Source organism: Grammomys surdaster, unplaced genomic scaffold (assembly GCF_004785775.1).
Source record: "Grammomys surdaster isolate TR1022 unplaced genomic scaffold, NIH_TR_1.0 125941, whole genome shotgun sequence".
Lineage (NCBI taxonomy): Eukaryota > Metazoa > Chordata > Mammalia > Rodentia > Muridae > Grammomys > Grammomys surdaster.
In genome coordinates, this window is record NW_021620763.1 from 767975 (window position 1) to 785875 (window position 17901).

General features: G+C 36.2%; 1 protein-coding gene across 4 annotated transcripts in view; it reads right to left on the reverse strand.

Annotated features, from left to right (window-relative positions):
* Nucleotides 1-17901, reverse strand: part of Csde1 (cold shock domain containing E1) — a 36160-nt gene that overhangs the window by 6955 nt on the left and 11304 nt on the right. Inside the window, exons 1-14 of one of the 4 annotated variants that reach the window (XM_028752977.1) lie at nt 15842-15994; nt 13319-13517; nt 12173-12282; nt 11681-11773; nt 10964-11061; nt 8552-8633; nt 8087-8215; nt 7845-7970; nt 6909-7121; nt 4884-5024; nt 4632-4796; nt 2190-2297; nt 1441-1616; nt 709-821 (exon numbers count right to left, since the gene is read on the reverse strand). In XM_028752977.1, the coding sequence (XP_028608810.1) occupies nt 709-821; nt 1441-1616; nt 2190-2297; nt 4632-4796; nt 4884-5024; nt 6909-7121; nt 7845-7970; nt 8087-8215; nt 8552-8633; nt 10964-11061; nt 11681-11773; nt 12173-12282; nt 13319-13517; nt 15842-15979 (1891 nt within the window). In that variant the 5' untranslated portion in view covers nt 15980-15994. Of the gene's footprint in view, nt 1-708; nt 822-1440; nt 1617-2189; nt 2298-4631; nt 4797-4883; nt 5025-6908; nt 7122-7844; nt 7971-8086; nt 8216-8551; nt 8634-10963; nt 11062-11680; nt 11774-12172; nt 12283-13318; nt 13518-15841; nt 15995-17901 lie in introns of those variants that run through there. The other 3 variants (XM_028752975.1, XM_028752978.1, XM_028752976.1) reach the window with 3 other exon arrangements.

A 17901-nucleotide genomic window follows, 5' to 3' on the forward strand; every position in this document is an offset into this window, starting at 1 on the left:
AATGTATAATATATTTCTCGGATTAAAAAAAAAAAGTAGCAAGCATGTGCCAGGTCACAACCATCTCTAATTCCAGTTCCAGTCGATCCAGTACCCTCTTCTTTTTTTGTGTTTTGTTTTTCGAGACACGGTTTCTCTGTGTAGTCCTCGCTGTCCTGGAACTCTGTAGACCAGACTGGCCTCGAACTCAGAAATCCACCTGCCTCTGCCTCCCAAGCACTTAGATTAAAGGTATGCGCCACCACTGCCTGGCTAGGAAGGTTCTTTAATTATTAGAAATGCATAATCCCTACCCCACTGCACCCCCGAAACAGATCCAAGTCAGGCATGGTGGCATACATACTTGTGAGGCAGAACCAGTATTTTCTCTGAGTTTGAGGTCAGCCCGATCCACACACCAGTTCCAAGACAGCCAAGGTTTTACATAGTGACTCCTTATCTTAATAAACTGCTCCCTACCCTAAATTCAAAATGTTATCTCTGAAATGTTACTCAAATCATAAACAGACTTGCTAGAACAGAATGTTATGCCCAGAATTTGGTAGTGTCATGAACATGGATCACTGACAAACAGCAAAGGTATAGTGCTGATCTGTGTACCCGAGGGCAAATGTTATAGAAAATGGCTGTCTGTATCCTTCTCCCCAACCCTATCTACTGTATCTTCCAAATCAAAGCATAAGATGAATAGGAATCACAACTCATTACCTGAGTGAGTTTTGTTTACTTTCTCAGCACTGACTTTATTGCCTTTGCCTTTGGACAAGCTGTATTCAACCATGTCTCCCAGTTCCAGGCTATCAACATCACCAGAGAACTCACTAAAGGGAAAGAATAATAGAGTGACATTAAAATAAGCCATTACCACTAACATCAATAGTAGCATGTAGCCTCTTCTTCCAACATCCATCTGCTTATATTGAGATAATGTCTTAAGGTATTGATTCATTAAATCCTTAAACGAAACCAAGCAAACCAAAAAAAGATTCAAAAACCTATTAACCGAGCTACCACTATTGAAAGTAGCTAGCTTGAAAGTAAAGAAACCAAGAAATAAAGAATTTAATTCTTTTGATGAAAGTAACATTTAAGTGGGAAAACCTAGATCAAACCCACAATATCTAGTTCTGGTTCAATGAATCCACATTTTATACTATATGCTATAATTGTATATATCAAATCATATCACCCTAGTACCAATATATACAATAAAACCAGTATTCTTTTACTGAAAAAGAAATGTAAAAAGGTAGGTGAATACATTTCTATGTTTATGGCAAATGACTAACTTCTCCATGTAATTTGTCATAGCTACAAATAGAAAAGCTGAGTCTCAAGAACTATAATTACCAAAAACTATCACACTATATTAAATTTTTTAAAACTTTAATACAAAAGAATATGATAGGAATAGTTTGCTGCATAAAAGGCATTCCTTACCTATAATGGAAAAATATTTCCTTATCATGATTAGCTGTTTCAATAAATCCAAAATTATCTTTCAGAGTTGCCACATAACCCAAGAGCCTTTTGGAGTTAGAATTACGACCTAAAAGTCTCACACAAGTTGCAATCTGCTGTCCAGGCCTCTGTTTGTCACTAATACTAAATTCAACCTACAAAACAATAAGGATGACAGTTAGTATCATTGTCACTTCCACAAGCTCTGTACCTGTAAGAATCTGACTGAAAACACTCCCCAAGACCAAGCTTTTCACTCCAGACCTATTTTGTAATTACTCTGATAGAAAAATTTACAGAAAAGCACTTGCTGTCTCAATTCATAAATGATTACATTTTGTCTGTCAATGTACTCTTTGTAGTTTTAATCACTCTAAAGAGAGACTGTCTAAAAAGCAGGAAATGTACATTTTTGGTGTAATTTTATACTGGCTTTATTTTCGCTTTCTTGTGGATATGTTTGACTGTATCTAATGGTTATGGCACTCACCTACTGACTGGTAGAATTACAGGTGTACCACCACACTCATCTCTAAAAATAATTCAAACTTAAAAACCTATCATTCAGTATGTTTCAGAAGCTCACAAGACCCTGTTTTAATTATATATTTAATCTTTCAAGTGAAAAAATGCTTCAGCCAAATTTAGCAAAATTTAAACCATCCTTTAGCAAAGATAATCAAGATGACAACCTTTAGCCTTTCTTCAAATAAGTATAACTATCTTGCCTTATCTCCTATTTGAGGAGAAGTAGATCCTTCCACATCCTTGGCTTGAAAAGCAATAGTCAGTTTCACCCCACAGTCATCATAAGCAATAATGCCATCTTCTGCCTCCTAAAGAAAATATAAAATACAATTAAATACCCTCAAGAACACTAACAAATGATAACAAAAAAGGGAAGAAAAATATATAACTACAGTACTTAGAAATCCTTAACACAAAGAATTGGCAGAGCCACAGCAATTTATTTCAGGACTCTCTAAATACAAGATAAAAGGCATGAATAGAAGGTATGCCTGCCTTCACTAAGAGCTGCCTCACTCTATTATCACCGAGCCTTTCCATTTTATCAGAAAATTAAGTATGACATTTCCAGCAAAGAAAAAATCTTGCGGAGCATGAAGCTTAGCTTTCTCATGAGAAATACTCTTTAATTTTCTTAAAGTAGCAGCTGAAAATATCCTATTTACTGTCCCAGAGCACTGCAGTGTTTAGTCACTATTATCTTTTTTAATTTTTTTTTTTATTTTTGGTTTTTCGAGACAGGGTTTCTCTGTGTAGCCCTGGCTGTCCTGGAACTTACTCTGTAGACCAGGCTGGCCTCGAATTCAGCAATCTGCCCACCTCTGCCTCCCAAGTGCTGGGATTAAGGGCGTGCACCACCACCACCACCCCGGCTTAGTCACTATTATCAATGTGTAAGAAATTAACTTGGTTTAAAAACTAGCACAAATTGGGCTGGGGCTGTAGCCCACTGATAGAGCAAGAGCAGACAGTTTCCCTGTACAAAGTTTCGCCTACCAAGTCCAAAGCCCTGGGTTCAATCCCCAATTAAAAAGAAAAGGAAGGGCTGGAGAGATGGCTCAGTGGTTAAGAGCAGTGACTGCACTTCCAGAGGTCCTGAGTTCAAATCCCAGCAACCACATGGTGGCTCACAACCATCTGTAATGAGATCTGACGCCCTCTTCTGGTGTGTCTGAAGACAGCTACAGTGTATTCATATATAATAAATAAATAAATCTTTAAAAAAAAAAAAAAAAAAGAAAAGGAAATACTAGCACAAATCAAGGCACTAGAAAGGTTACAATATACCAGTATTTCTACAATAATTAAAATTTTGCACACACATTTTACATACAACCTGATAGTAAGTGATGTCACTGTACCAGTAACCACATAAATTATATCATTTTTGTGGTTTAACATCATTTCTATGGGAATAATGTCCACATCATTAATCTGTCTTCTTTCCTTATACCTCACTGCTATTACATAACCAAAACCAGTTCACTTGTCTTAATTCACATTCTTAACTTAGTAAATATAAGTAATTTACCATACAGGCAATTTGTATTAGTGAAACTATTTCCCTGGTTACTTAGAAATCTGTACAAAACCATAATTATCCCTTGGTAGTAATTTTAAAGGATTTGTTTTACAATAAGTCTCTCATGCACCTTAAAACTGTCTACTCTGTTTACAGTTATAGTGATAAAATTTTGTTCCTCAATTATATACCTGATGCTATTATCCAATGAAAATCTTGAAGTATATACAGAACAAAGTCTAAGTTCATGATTGAACTTAGGGAGCAATCATCGATGCTCCTTTCCCTTAATCAAAAGGAAAGTCCACCTTCTTCAAACCAGTTACTTGCTGTTTTCTAAAGTTATCTTCTCTGCCTTCTTTCCCTCATCTAGACCTCTTTTCAGTCAGAAATGCCCTTTATATTGCTACATATAAAATGTCAACACCTTAAGACAATCATTCCAAGACCTTCCCAGTTATTTACTTACCAGAACATCCTCTCAAACTTGCTTTATGTGTTTGGAAGGAGGAAGGTTACCAGGTGTTTAATCCAGGTCTTTATGGTAAATATTCTATTTCTTAGTAACAACCCCAGTGCTTTTGGTACTACAGAATTCTGTACAAGTCTCTTAACATATATTTGTAAGAGCAAAATTTAAGAATTTGCATAGGCAACAGACTTTTAGTAAATGTAAGTACAAATATGTGAATGCAATGCATCAAACTTGGAAAGCTTTATCCTTAGGATAAGAGCTTTTGATAAGTGGATCTCATGAGGCAGTTTTTGCCTCCCAAGTCTCCTTTGGCAATTCCTCGAGATATTTTTGTCTGAAAGAAGCAATGACACTGGCTAAAACATTCCCCTTGCAAAAAGTCAAAAATAACGAAGCTAAGAATGTTAATATTACATACAAATACTTTAAAAACAAAGTTTGTCTGAATACTCTACATAGCTGAGAATGACTGAACTCTTGATCTTCCTTCCTCTACCTTACAAGTGCTAGAATCAGTCCAGTACCGTCATGGCTGCTGTATACACAATTTTTTAAAGGGAGACAATACTTCATTATATGAGCTATAAAGCAATCTGTAAGCAAAAATAAAAGACATACAAACCATCTGGATCACCTAACACTTGCCTTGTCTTTGCCTTTATTTGGGCTTGTAGTTTTAGGATTGGGAAAAGTGGCTTCTTTTTCTATGGTGCCCAGAAAACGATGATCTGAATGGGAATGGAATGAAACCGTGCCCTTGGGAAGTTTTTTAATCCTAATAGCATGATTTCTTTGGGCAGAGAGCATATCCTATAAATTAAACAAAATCAACAAAATTAAAATTACAAAGGAGACAGCAGAATACCAACCCTCAACACTTTCCCAACAGCTACTCACAGGAACCACAGTAAACTCTACTTCATCTGCAATGTGGAGCTGGTTCCCATCTAGAATCTCACTGAAGTGGAAGAACATTCGAGCATCACGATCCACACACTTGATGAAACCAAAACCATCTCTCATGGCAGCAATCACACCCTGAATGAAACCCAAATAACATTTTTAACTGGTTATGTAGTTTGTCAAAAAAGTTTAGAAACAACATCAAGTTGATTTTACTAGGAATTCTTTCAAAAAAACAATCTGAATACAGTATCTCCACTTTAGGATCTTTTTTTCCTTCACTTACATACAAACTAGTTTCAACACAGAATTTTAAAAAAATACTATTTTTTTTTTTTTTAAATAAACCCCAAGTCGAATTTGGTCTGCCCACCTATACTCTGAAGCCTGATCAGCCTTCAAAAAATTATTTTAACCCCAGTAATTTAAGAATTTTCAGGTCCCATTCCATGGAAAATATACATTATAAAATCAATTATTTACCGATAGACTTCATGAATAAATTATAAAAGCAATACCTTACTGCTATCTTATGTGACTTTAGTCACAGGAAGTCTTTAAGATGTAAAACAAATTTAAAAAGTGCATTACATTGTTTCTTCCTCATGTTTTCTTTTATTCTATGAAAATGTATGTTTGTGAGATCATTGTATTCATAGTACCCAGAACACACAAGGCACTTATGAATTTTTATCCATCTGTCAATGAAATGCACGTTGCCTATTTGCTGCAGAGATGGATACTACTAGTTTTGAATATGACCTGAGTATTTTGAAATTTAATCTTTGTCAAAATTCTGATAGTAACCAGGATATATACTTTATACCATAAAGAAAAAAAAGAGACTTGGCTTGAGTTTGGAAAGGTTTTTTTGTTGTTTTGTTTTTTGTAGACGACCCAGGTGTGATCCCAGGCACTCACATGACAGGTCACAACTACCTGTAACTCTACTTCCAAGGAATCTGATGCCCAATTTTGGCCTCTGTCGGTAGCAGGTACATTCACGAAAGCAAAATTCTCATACACATAAAATAAATGAAGGAGGAAGAGGAGGAGGGCCAGGGACATGACAGTGCACACCTTTAATCCCAGCACCCAGGAGGCAGAAGCAGGCAAATGTTTTGAGTTCAAGGCCCATATGGTCTACATAAGAGTTCCAGGAGAAACTCTGTCTCAAAAAATAAACTTATAAAAATGTATCTGTTTTGCAAAAAAACAACAACAACAACAACAACAACAACAACAACAACAAAAAACCCAGTTTCCGCTGGGTAGTGGTGGAGCACACCTTTAATCCCAGCACTTGGGAGGCAGAGACAGGCGGATTTCTGAGTTCGAGGCCAGCCTGGTCTACAGAGTGAGTTCCAGGACAGCCAGGGCTACACAGAGAAACCCTGTCTCGAAAAACCAAAAAAAAAAAGTATGTTTTTACTGTCAACACTGAGAAAGTCAGTCCACAAAATGTTTGGGTAGCAAATCAGGCACACACCATTCAGACATATACTCATTTTAAAAAAGCAACTATTATCATAAAAGACGTGAGATCGATTAAGTGCTGTTTAACCTATTGTTTGTTAAATACCACAGAGGTATCTTAAGAAAATATACTTCTTGATGTCTTATTTGCCACATTTCATTAGTAATCACCTTACCCGGATTTCTAATTTAAAAACATATTTCCAAGATAGCTAAGTGATACTAAGAGATGCTAAGCCCAAACTAACTCAAATATGTAGGTAGGGTTGTTAGCTAAGTTCTTAGCTACTTAATAAGGTGACTTCCCAAAACAGTAATTAGCTTACAAGAATTTTCCTCTAACAACTTGCAGGAGCTGCCCTCTCCATCATGTGTGTACTGGGCTTGAACACAGGCTATCAGGTTTGGGAACAAACACCTTTATTCACTAGTCATCAGTTTGGGAACAAACAACTTTATTTCCTAGCCATCATCACAGTGTAAAGCAGAGTCCATCACTGAACTCTAAATGTTAGATAAAAATCCAGCAATGCTAACACTTACCATCTCTCTGGCTTCATTAGTGAACTGAAATGTATTTGATAGAACCTCTATGTTGGTTGCTCGTTCTAATTTGTCACGTCGGTCTGTTGAAATATTAAACCTAACATGGTCACCTTCCAGCAGGGTCACTTTGGATTTTGTGTCTTTGTCTCCAAAGGGAAGTTCTTTAGGAATCACAAAGTCAACTTTGATTCGTCCTGGCAATGGGTCATTCTGATGAGAAGGAAAAACGATTTTAGCTGGAGATTTCTCATCCTTTTAGCTCTAAGTCAAACAAGAAGAACACACAGTAAATAGCTTATTTATTTATAATATAGTGCCCTGAAGGGAAAAAAGTGCTGACAATATAAGCTCAATATAAAAGCTTCATCATCTAAGGCCCCATGACAACCATAAATCAAACACTTGTGTTAATACTGTATCGTGCGTGATACCAAGAAATATTAAGGAAAAACATTTTAGCCCTTTGGATCTCACATTTATCCAGCAATGATGTCCCTTGCCTTACCTCCCCATGAATTAACAAAATGGTAAGAAAGGGGAATAGAGAAGTAGCAAATGCAGTCCAATACAGTAGGATCTTCCCCCAGTTTAGGTAAAATTTCTTTTGGTCTTAATCACTCAGTGAAAACCAAATAAGCAAAAAAAAAAAAAAAAAAAAAAAAAAAAAAAAAAAAATCCATCAACATATCATTCATTAGTTTCTCTTTTCTTTCTGCAGTACTGGGGACCTTGTGCATGCATGCTACGTCAGCCCTCTGCCACTCAACCACACCCTCAGCATCTATTTTGCTTTTTTTTTTTTTTTTAAATACCTATTAAAAGATACACCCCACTACACACATATCACTCAAACAGACTACGATTTTAGTGTATCACACCATAAAACTACTACTGATTGGTCAAAAGAAGATACTGCTGATAAAGACAACTTACCTGGTTTTTACTGGGTACTTTTGGGATAACTTTGGTTACAGTTCCTTCAAAATGTTCAATGCTGATATCTTCAAAAATAACTGTTCCTTGAGGCAATAGTCTGACATCTGTCGCAACTTCTTTACCCTAAATCAAGAGGTTGGAATGGGCAGGGGTCACATAATAATAAGTGTTTCTTAAATATATACTCCACTATTAATATTTAAAGGGCAATGATTAGGTTAGTGAATGATCTATCTTACATTTCTGTCCTTGATTGTGAATTCCACGTCATCTCCAGGCTGCAGGGTTTCTAGGTCACCTTTAAATTCACTATAGTGAAAGAATATCTCTTTTACAACATCACCTCTTTCAATAAAGCCGAACGCCTCCTAAAGCAAAAAGCCCCCCAAATACAAGATCATTAATTACCAATCAACAAACAATGTACGATTACAACTAAAAAAAAAAAAAAAAAATCAGTAAGCTTTATCTTAAAATTATGCTATAGGCCAAGAGTACAACTTTGTAAAGTCTACCTTACCAAGACTTAACCTAAAGAACTAGCAATCAAGAAGTTTTATGAAACTTGTTTTATAAGTCAATGAGGAAATAGTCTTAAAGCAGATGACAGGAGAGCCAAGTGGTTTGGGTTTGTAGTACAAAGCTTAAAAGAAGTTCAAAAACCAAACAGCAAACCTAAACATTTCAAGTTTATTAACAATTACCTTCATGGCACAAACTACTCCTTGACAGCGAGCTTGTTTCTTTTTCAACAGCATAATGTTACGAGCACTTACAGCACCAGTGCTAGAGAAGAAATGAAAACTGAAGGTTAAATCCCCTGGGATGTTAGAAACTATTGAGTCTAGTTTTCTAAGTCTTAAAAATTCTGTCATTATTAAGAACAAATGTAAGGTTTATGATACCCAACCCTCTACGGACAAAAACTCTGTTCAAACTCTCCATCTTTCAAACTTAAAATTCATACACAGATTTTTTTTTCTTCATAAATTTCTGACTTTTTAAAATTAAAAACAAAACAAACTTTTACTTGGGTACATGACATGCTATTTTACTTTACAATTCTAACATTAGACCTATAATAAGGATCAAAGCAGATCCTTTTTAAAGGCAGAAAACTGGTTTCACAGAAGGGTGAGGATTACATGTTACAAACTAAGGCACTGATGGTAAGAACAAAAGATCTGTTATTAGGAAGTGTTAACTTTAGTGCTCATCTTCTTCATTTATCTTATTTTATTTTTGGAGGCAGGGTTTCTCTGTGCAACTATGGCTTGTCCTGCACTCTGTAGACCAGGCTGGCCTTAAACTCAGAGATCCATCTGCCTCTGTTGCCTGAGTGCTGGGATTAAAAGTGTGAGTCAGGCTAGACTGCCCTCCTTATTCTTGCCTTCCAAGAGACAGGAGACTTTGCTTTCACCTTATTAGAGAATTGAAAACACTTAAAATACATATTGCTATAGTGCCTCAATCTTTGAACAAAACAGTATTAATATAAATTCAAGTTTATCTCAAGCATAGTGTAAACTATCTAAGCCACAAAATTATTGCTGGTATCAATGTGTTAAGAGAAGAGTAGCTGTCAAATTTCAGATAAATAAACGAAGTAATGCTTTTTTGAGGACTAAGTAAGTGTTAAGTGCTGAAGAAATTGCTCAGTAACCAAGAGTAGCTGCTGCTCTTGCAGAAAACATGGGGTCAATACGTAGCACCCATGGTGAGTACAGTTAACAACCATCTGTGAACTCCAGCTCAAGGAGATACGATGCCCTCTTCTGGATTCCTGAGGCACTGTACACATCAGGTGCACACGTGCAAACTCACTCTCTATGTATGAATGTTATATGGATAGGTGGTCCATACCTTTAATCCCAGTACTTAGGAATCAGAGGCAAGAAGATCTCTGAGTTGGAGGCCAGCCTGGTCTACACAGTGACCCTGTCTCAAAGAAATTAAGTAAGAGTGTACTGGGTAAAAAATTCTTTAGTACAAATATTTGGGAATGGAATAAATTATTAAAGGTGAAATGGGGGGGGATGAAGAGATGGCTCAGCGGTTAAGAATATACTGACTGTTCTTCCAAAGGTCCTGAGTTCAATTCCCAGCAACCACATGGTAGCTCACAACCATCTGTAATGGGATCTGAAGCCCTCTTCTGGTGTGTCTGAAGACAGCTATAATTGTATTCATATACATAAAATAAATAAATCTTTAAAAAAAAAAGTGAAATAGAGTAGCTTCCTTCTGAAGCTTATCTAATTCCCTAGTTTTCTACTTGGTCTAAAATTAATATATAAACCCATAACCCAATTTCATTTTCCAGTATTCCAACAACTTTGATTCATATACTGTTCAACTGTTTCTTCTTAGTATATCATCTTCCCCTTAAGCCAGGCCAGAAAACAGCATCTGGATTCTGACCCTCTCAATGTTGATTCCATGTCCAAATTCTTGGCTGATCCATATAAACCCTTTATTTTCCACAGTACCTGGTCTAGGGCATCCCTATTGTTCAAGAGCCCGCTATCTTTAGCCCTTACAAAACTCTAACCTTACTCCAAGTCTTACAAGGATTGTGTAATAAAGCTCATCTCATGTCCCTGCAGCTCAATCAACACAGCTAATTCAAACTTCTAGCCATTTCCCCCAAAATGTCTGATACTTCTCTGACCATATTGTTCTCCTCAGTTCTTATCTGACTTTTCACTGTTCTCTCAAGACTAATCTTACACATTTGTCCTTCTTGAAAATCTTCATTGAATAGGAAGCTACCTGAAAATGACAATGTTTTAATCACTTTTGGATTCTGATACCTACCTATAGAATATTCACAGACCTTTAAGGTCTCAAGCTGCTGGACAAATCTTCAAGGGTCAGAAAAAGTATCCAGATTTGCCAGTTAAGTGTTTAAATAATTTCAGATTTCTCCTCCCATCCCTACTATCCTCCTGTTTGGTATTTGAAACATGACCCAGTGTAGCCCAACCTGGTCTACAACTCCTGATGCTGTCTCTACCTCTCGAGTGTTAGGACTATCAGCACAGACTACCACTTCAAATTTTTTAATGTAACCAAAAAAGAATCATTTAGTTAGGAAAACATTGAAGAGAACTTACTGTTTATTGTTATCGATTACAAAGTTAATTTTATCTCCAGTTTCCAGCTGAACATTCCCTTCTACATCTTCAGAGGTGTAAGTCAGATAAAATACTTCCTGTGAATTAACCAGCTATTATTATTATCTCAACAGGATGCACATTGTCATTTACTGTACAATGTCATTTACTCAAATACTTCTTATACTGGCATTTTAAAACCAAAGTTCTTAGTTATATACAGTATGACAAGTAAGTTGTCTTATTCATAAACACACTTCCCCCTCCATGGTGCTGATGACTTCTTTGAGTCCACAGCTGAGCAGCAATCCAAGTTCAAAAAGCTTACACACGTGGAAGCATTTGCCCAGAGACTGTAGTTACATTTCAAAAAGACAATCTTTACATAAGGCATTCCAAATAAAAAAACTGGAGTTAGTACTTAAAAGGAACCAGAAATAAATGCCCTTTCCCACAACCCACCAAAAAGTGATTTAAAGGAGCATTTTTACCTTAATGTTCTAACTAAGGTCACACTTGGGCAAGCTAACACACTTGGAAGTCCTATGAATTTTTTTCTTTAAAAATAATTTTATTATGCTGCACTTGAAGCCTCATAAAACCAAATTTAAAAATGAGTTTAGCAACTAGCTTACGTTTTCTACTTTGAATTTTAAAGTACGCTTATAGATCACATGATGGATCAGGCAAAGGTTTAAGAAAAATACACAAGTTTACCCCATTACGTTCGTAGCATACACTCCCTGTTGGACTCTGACCCGGGGCAGCTGGAGATTTACTCTCTAAGTTGTGAGGAACAGCGCACACAACCTACCAGTCAAAAAAAAAAAAAATTTCCATTGCTAATCATTTCAGAAGCAGCACTGTGCAATATAAACTGAGTTCTAATATCCTCTATACTATACACAGGGATGCATTTTAATATGATCCACAAGAGGATGCCATGCTGCCAAGTTTCAAACTTACAGTATGCAAATTGACTGTAAGTAAAGACTCAGGGTTTTGTGTAAAACCCAAATTGAGTCTTGACCATGTTTTTAGTTTAGGTCAAGAAATGCTAGTGCTTCTGATCTAATCTTAAAAGTTATCTTTATATACTAGAGCTCTCTTCGTGCAAACTGAGGAGGCAGGGGACAATCTTCCTTTTCTAATGTGAAAAATATGCAAATATGGGGCCCTAAGGAAATACAAATGATCAAAGTCACTAACTTGTCCATTCATTCGTTCTTCAGGATGTATTTCTGGTTTTATCTTCACCAATTTAATAGCAATAGGTTTCCCAGTCCTCCGGTCAGATGATACTTCAAATTCAACATCATCTAAAATAAAGAATGTGTTATGTTTGTTGGACTAATGTTGAAAAACGGCATCTTGCATCTGAGCTCTACTTTAAGGTGAGTAATATTTGAGTTGCCTTAAACCAGTGGTTCTCAAAGTATGGTTCCTAGGCCAGAAGCATCAACATTACCCGGGAGCTTAGGAGACCATGCAAATTCTTGAGCCTCACTTCAGACCTAAGTAAAGACAAACTTTGGGGAATCAAGTACAACAATGTGTATTTTATTGAACCTTCCAATTGACTGACGCACACACACAAGCATTTTAGACTTAGATCGAATTAAAGTCTTAGACTGAGGTAGCTATATATCAAATCCTAGTTTTCATGACATTTACACACACTACAAATGAAATAATACAAGATTTGGAAATGTTTTACTTTAACTTCTCTACACTTTGGCTTATCTATAAAATGGAATAATTTCTAATATACAAGACTGCCGAGAGGATTAAACAAAATAATGCTAAACAGCACATACCAGTATATATCTGGTATACACCAAATACTCATGTTAGCCAGAATTCTAAGCTCATTCTCAAATTTTATGTGTATGAGAGAGTTTTGCCTGTTTGTATATATGTATGTAGACTAAGACATTTGGTGTCTGGTGCCCACAAAGGCCAGAAGAGGCCATCAGATCCCCTGCAACTGAGTATGAGCTAAATTTGGTGCTAGGAACTGAACCTAGGTCCTATACAAGAGTATCAAGTATTCATAACTGCTGTTGTATCTTTCTACCCTCTTGGAATTTGTTTGTATTAGTTTAAGAAATCTTATAACTTCATTCATTTAAATCTTCTAAGTATCTAAAGTAAAAAAAATACTCAAATATATCTTTTTACCAGTTAAGTTTTTCAGATCTCAAAATGACATTGCTACAGTAAAAATTAGGACTCATATTTCAGTAGTAAGCAAAACTAAAATGTTCATCTTTTCTGGCTTAAAACAGATTGAAAAGTACTATCAGGAACAAGCAGACACACAGTAGGGAGTTCAAAGGTGAGCTGACAGATTACCTCCTACTTTTAAGTCCTGGAGGTTGCCATTATATTGTGAACAGTGGAAGAAAAGTCTAGCTTGCCGTTCTGAACACTGAATAAATCCATAAGAGGTCAACAGTTTTTCAATAACCCCAGTTTCACGAAGTGCTGCTGAAGTACCATTGGGGTACCCATTGTGTCCATTGTTATGGAGAAGGTTTGGATCAAAGCTCATCTGTTTTAAAAAAGAAAAAAAAAGTCATCAATATATACAGATCTATCTATAATTTCTACAGCATACTAAATCTGATTATATTATATATCTTTGTTATAGAAAGGCAAAGAAAATGAAGTTAAAATAGGTAAAAAGTCTATAGACTTTTACTACTGAAATTCTTTAATATTTTAGAAAAACTATTATTTTAAGTAATTGCTATCACTCATGGAAGAATTTTCATTTACAAAACCAAAAACCAAACAATACTAACACTAGGTAAAACACCACATTAGTGAAAGTTCTTAACATTAACTTTAAATTACTGAAACAATTTTAGAACAAAAGTAGTTAATATAAAAACTGGTAACCTAGAATTACCAGATTAAAAAATATCTTAACACTATTTGGTAAGCCATGCAGATTAAATTCACAAAGTTAGCAGAGATCAACACAATAAATGTCTAACTCAATATTTAATTCAAATTTAAAAATTGTGGCACAATATACACTTAAGTCCTTAGGAAAAGATTGAAAATTATGAGTCAAAATAATCTCTAATACAAAACTTTCAGCCAGAAAGAGTTGTTTAACAATGATTAGTTAATTTCTAAGGACATTCAAGACCTTTTCCTTGCTAAGAAAACACTAACATCTTTAATGTCATCTGTTTCTATGATCAATTCTAAGATCTAATAAAGCAAAAGAAACATTCATCAGTGAAAAAGGAGTTACTAAAATGAAATATAATACAACACAATGCAATGCAATCTGTTTAGGTCAAATACTATTTTACCTTGAGGATTCTAAATCATAAAAATGAATTATTTGATAAGTTTGAAAGAACCTAAGGGGCTAGAGAGATGATGGCTCAGTGGTTAAGAGCACTGACTACTCTTCCAGAGGTCCTGAGTTCAATTCCCAGCAACGACATGGTGGTTCACAACCACTCATAATGGGATCTGAAGCCATCCTCTGGTGTGTCTGAAGACAGCTACAGTATACTCATATACATAAAATAAATTAATCATAAGAAAAATAAAAAAGACTCGGGCAGTGGTGGCACACGCCTTTGATCCCAGCACTTGGAAGGCAGAGGCAGGTGGATTTCTGAGTTCGAGGCCAGCCTGTTCTACAGAGTGAGTTCCAGGACAGCCAGGGCTATATAGAGAAACCATGTCTCGAAAAACCAATAAGAAAGAAAAAATAAATAAATAAATAAAGAAAGAAAGAAAGAAAGAAAGAAAGATTAAAAAAAATTAAAAAAGCATAAAATAAAATAAGCATCCAAAAAAGGCTGAGTAATTTACCGTAGAAGCACTATCTCTAAGTCTTTACATTAACTTTAAAAAAGTCCCTTTCATTGAAATTATGACAAACATTTCCAGTTCCATGAAATGTTGGGCAATTATTAAAAAGATATATCTTCATAGACCAATATTCATTTCTATGTGAATGATGGGAATTTTGCCTACATATATGTCTGTGCACCACATACTGCTACTGTCCATAAAGGCCAGAATCAAGCACTGGATCTGCTGGAACCATAGTCACAGACAGTTGTAAACTGCTAGGTACTGAGAATCAAACCTGGGTCCTCTGGAAGAGCAGCCAGAACTCTTTAACCACTGAGCCATCTCTCCAGTTCCAAGGACCAAAATTCTTGAAAGAAATGGTTAAGCAAGGTGGTGATGGAACAAGCCTTTAATACCAGCATTCAGGATACAGGGGCAGGTGGATCTGAAAGGAGGTCCAGGCCACCCTACTCTACAGAGTGAATTCCATTAAGAGGCAGGGCTTACAGAGAGAAACCCTGTATCAAAGGAAAAAAAATAGATAAACAGTTAAAATAATACAATAATACATGGGATGTTCAAAATATGCAAATCAATGCAAACCCATTAGTAATTAGGTTCTATTTCCTTTGTATTAGCCACTGTTCTGAAGTGTATTAACCTAATTTTCACAAAAATAACCACCACTGGCCAAAATCCACTGGTACAGGATTCAAACAAGAAGGTCTATCTACCTCCACACAATTGGCTTTAAATTCTCCAACTAAAGCCACTTGGCAATTTGATTAAAGCAGCAGTATCAGATTCAGTGAAGATAAGGATCTGAAATTCTCCATTTCCAACAAGATCCAAGGCAAGCAATTCTTTACTCTTTAAGACATTCTTAGAGCAGCAGGGTCCTATAAAGTTATCTTTCAAAAGCCAAGGTCAAAGAAATGATTAGGAAGCTATAAAATTGAGCCTACAGGCACATCAACCAGACCACATGGCCCTCATAAGCCATGCTTAACACAATGCAAGACAAACTGGATCACTCCTTTCCTGACTTACAGATCTCTGATATGTGGGGGTCCTCTTTTGTTTTTTTGTCCAGGATGAGGTAGATGATGAAGATAAAGGTAAAGAACATGAAGGAGGGGCTGCAGGAGTGGGTTGAGGATCTGATGACAAGGTAAGCATGTTCTCCATACCAAGCAGCTGTGGCAACATAGCATAATGTTTACAAGTAGATGAGTAAATAAATGTCAAACTGAAAGGTTCTCTCAGGTACATTAAACAGTCAACAGTCTGGCTGCCAGACAATGCTGGCACATGCTTTTAACCCCAGCTTGGCAGAGGCAGAAATGGAGGAGGGAGAGGAGGAGGAAGAAGCAGAGGCAGGCAGATCCCTGTGTTAGAGGTCAGCGAGTTCCAGAACAGCCAGGACTACACAGAGAAACTCTGTTTCAAAAAAAAAAAAAAAAAAAAAAAGCCGGGCAGTGGTGGCACACGCCTTTAATCCCAGCTCTTGGGAGGCAGAGGCAAGAGGATTTCTGAGTTCGAGGCTAACCTGGTCTACAGAGTGAGTTCCAGGACAGCAAGGGCTACACAGAGAAACCCTGTCTTTAAAAAAACAAACAAACAAACAAAACAAACAAACAAAAAACCTTTAGTGCCTAATTAAAGAGACCACTGTTCCAACTTTCTTTTCAATTTCAAAACAGTTTAAACAGAATCTATTCTCAATTATAGTTCAGTTCAATGGGAAACTAATTTGAGAACCATTATGCTAGGCTACTGACTTACATCAGGACTGTCAAGTCCTCTTTCTATAAATATGTTTAGTTGTTAATTTTACTACATGGATTTTACAACAAAAAGAAACACAGACCCAGAAAGCTGTAACCCCAACAGGCCACCACCACTCATTTCCAAATTTCCATTCCTGATACACACTATCACTCTTGTAGAAAGAATCCCCTCTTTCTCACCAATCTGCCTCTGTCTTGAGAGTGCTGGGGCTAAAGACATGTGCCATCATGCCTGACATGGTTTACACTCTTAACCCATGCTGGTTTATTATTCAATCAACGAGGACTGACACACAATATATCAGCACTAATCTAGGCTCTGTCAATAGATTAGTATCTCAGGTAGTTACATTTAGTTTTCCAGAGATTATTTTCTCAAATGTAAAGTCAGCGTTTATGTGGTTTCCAAATTCTCTTTAAAAAAAAAGTTCTAGTCATTTTAACAACACCTCAGAAAATGTCTCAATGTAACTATTCCCTTCCATAGGTTATTCCCTCAATCAATTCTAAAAATCATAGCTCTGTATACCTAAATGAAACTATCTGCACTTAACTTCTACTATTCCTTTCAGCTGGTTTTTTTGAAGACAAGATTTTATGTAGCCTCATTTCGACTCAGACAGGCTTTGAAATAACCTGTGGAGGATGATCTTGAACTCCTGAACCTTTCTGCCTCAGCTTCCTACGTGCTAGTAGTAGTACAGATGTGTACACCTCCACACTGGCTCTCTTATCAGCTTCCTAAACTCAGTAGTTGTTGCTACTATTGTTTTTGGCATAGATTTGTAATAACTATTACTAAAGTGTATTTTATTCACTATTTTTATAGTAGTTTGATTAAAGCAGAACAGTGATTATTTCCCTATTAGGTATACTAAAGTTTTAGTAACTGTGTAACTTAAAAACCACGCCCTTTATTCAATTTATTAACAAAGCACACATTAGGGAAACATTCTAACCCTCACCATCCACCCCTACATCAAAATAACAAAAAAACCAATAAAGACTGAATGTCTATAATCCAAGGACTTGGGAGGTAGATGCAAGAGGATAAACTCAAGAACATCCTTCACTAGTTGGAGAACAGCCTGGGCTGAGACCTTGAAAGTTGTAGCAGCAACAACTACAACAATCCAACCAACAGAACACTATAACCTGGTTTTATTTATTTATTTATTTATTTATTTATTTATTTATTTGGTTTTTCAAGACAGGGTTTCTCTGTATAGCACTGGCTGTCCTGGAACTCACTCTGTAGACCAGGCTGGCCTCGAACTCAGAACTCCACCTGCCTCCGCCTCCCAACTGCTGGGATTAAAA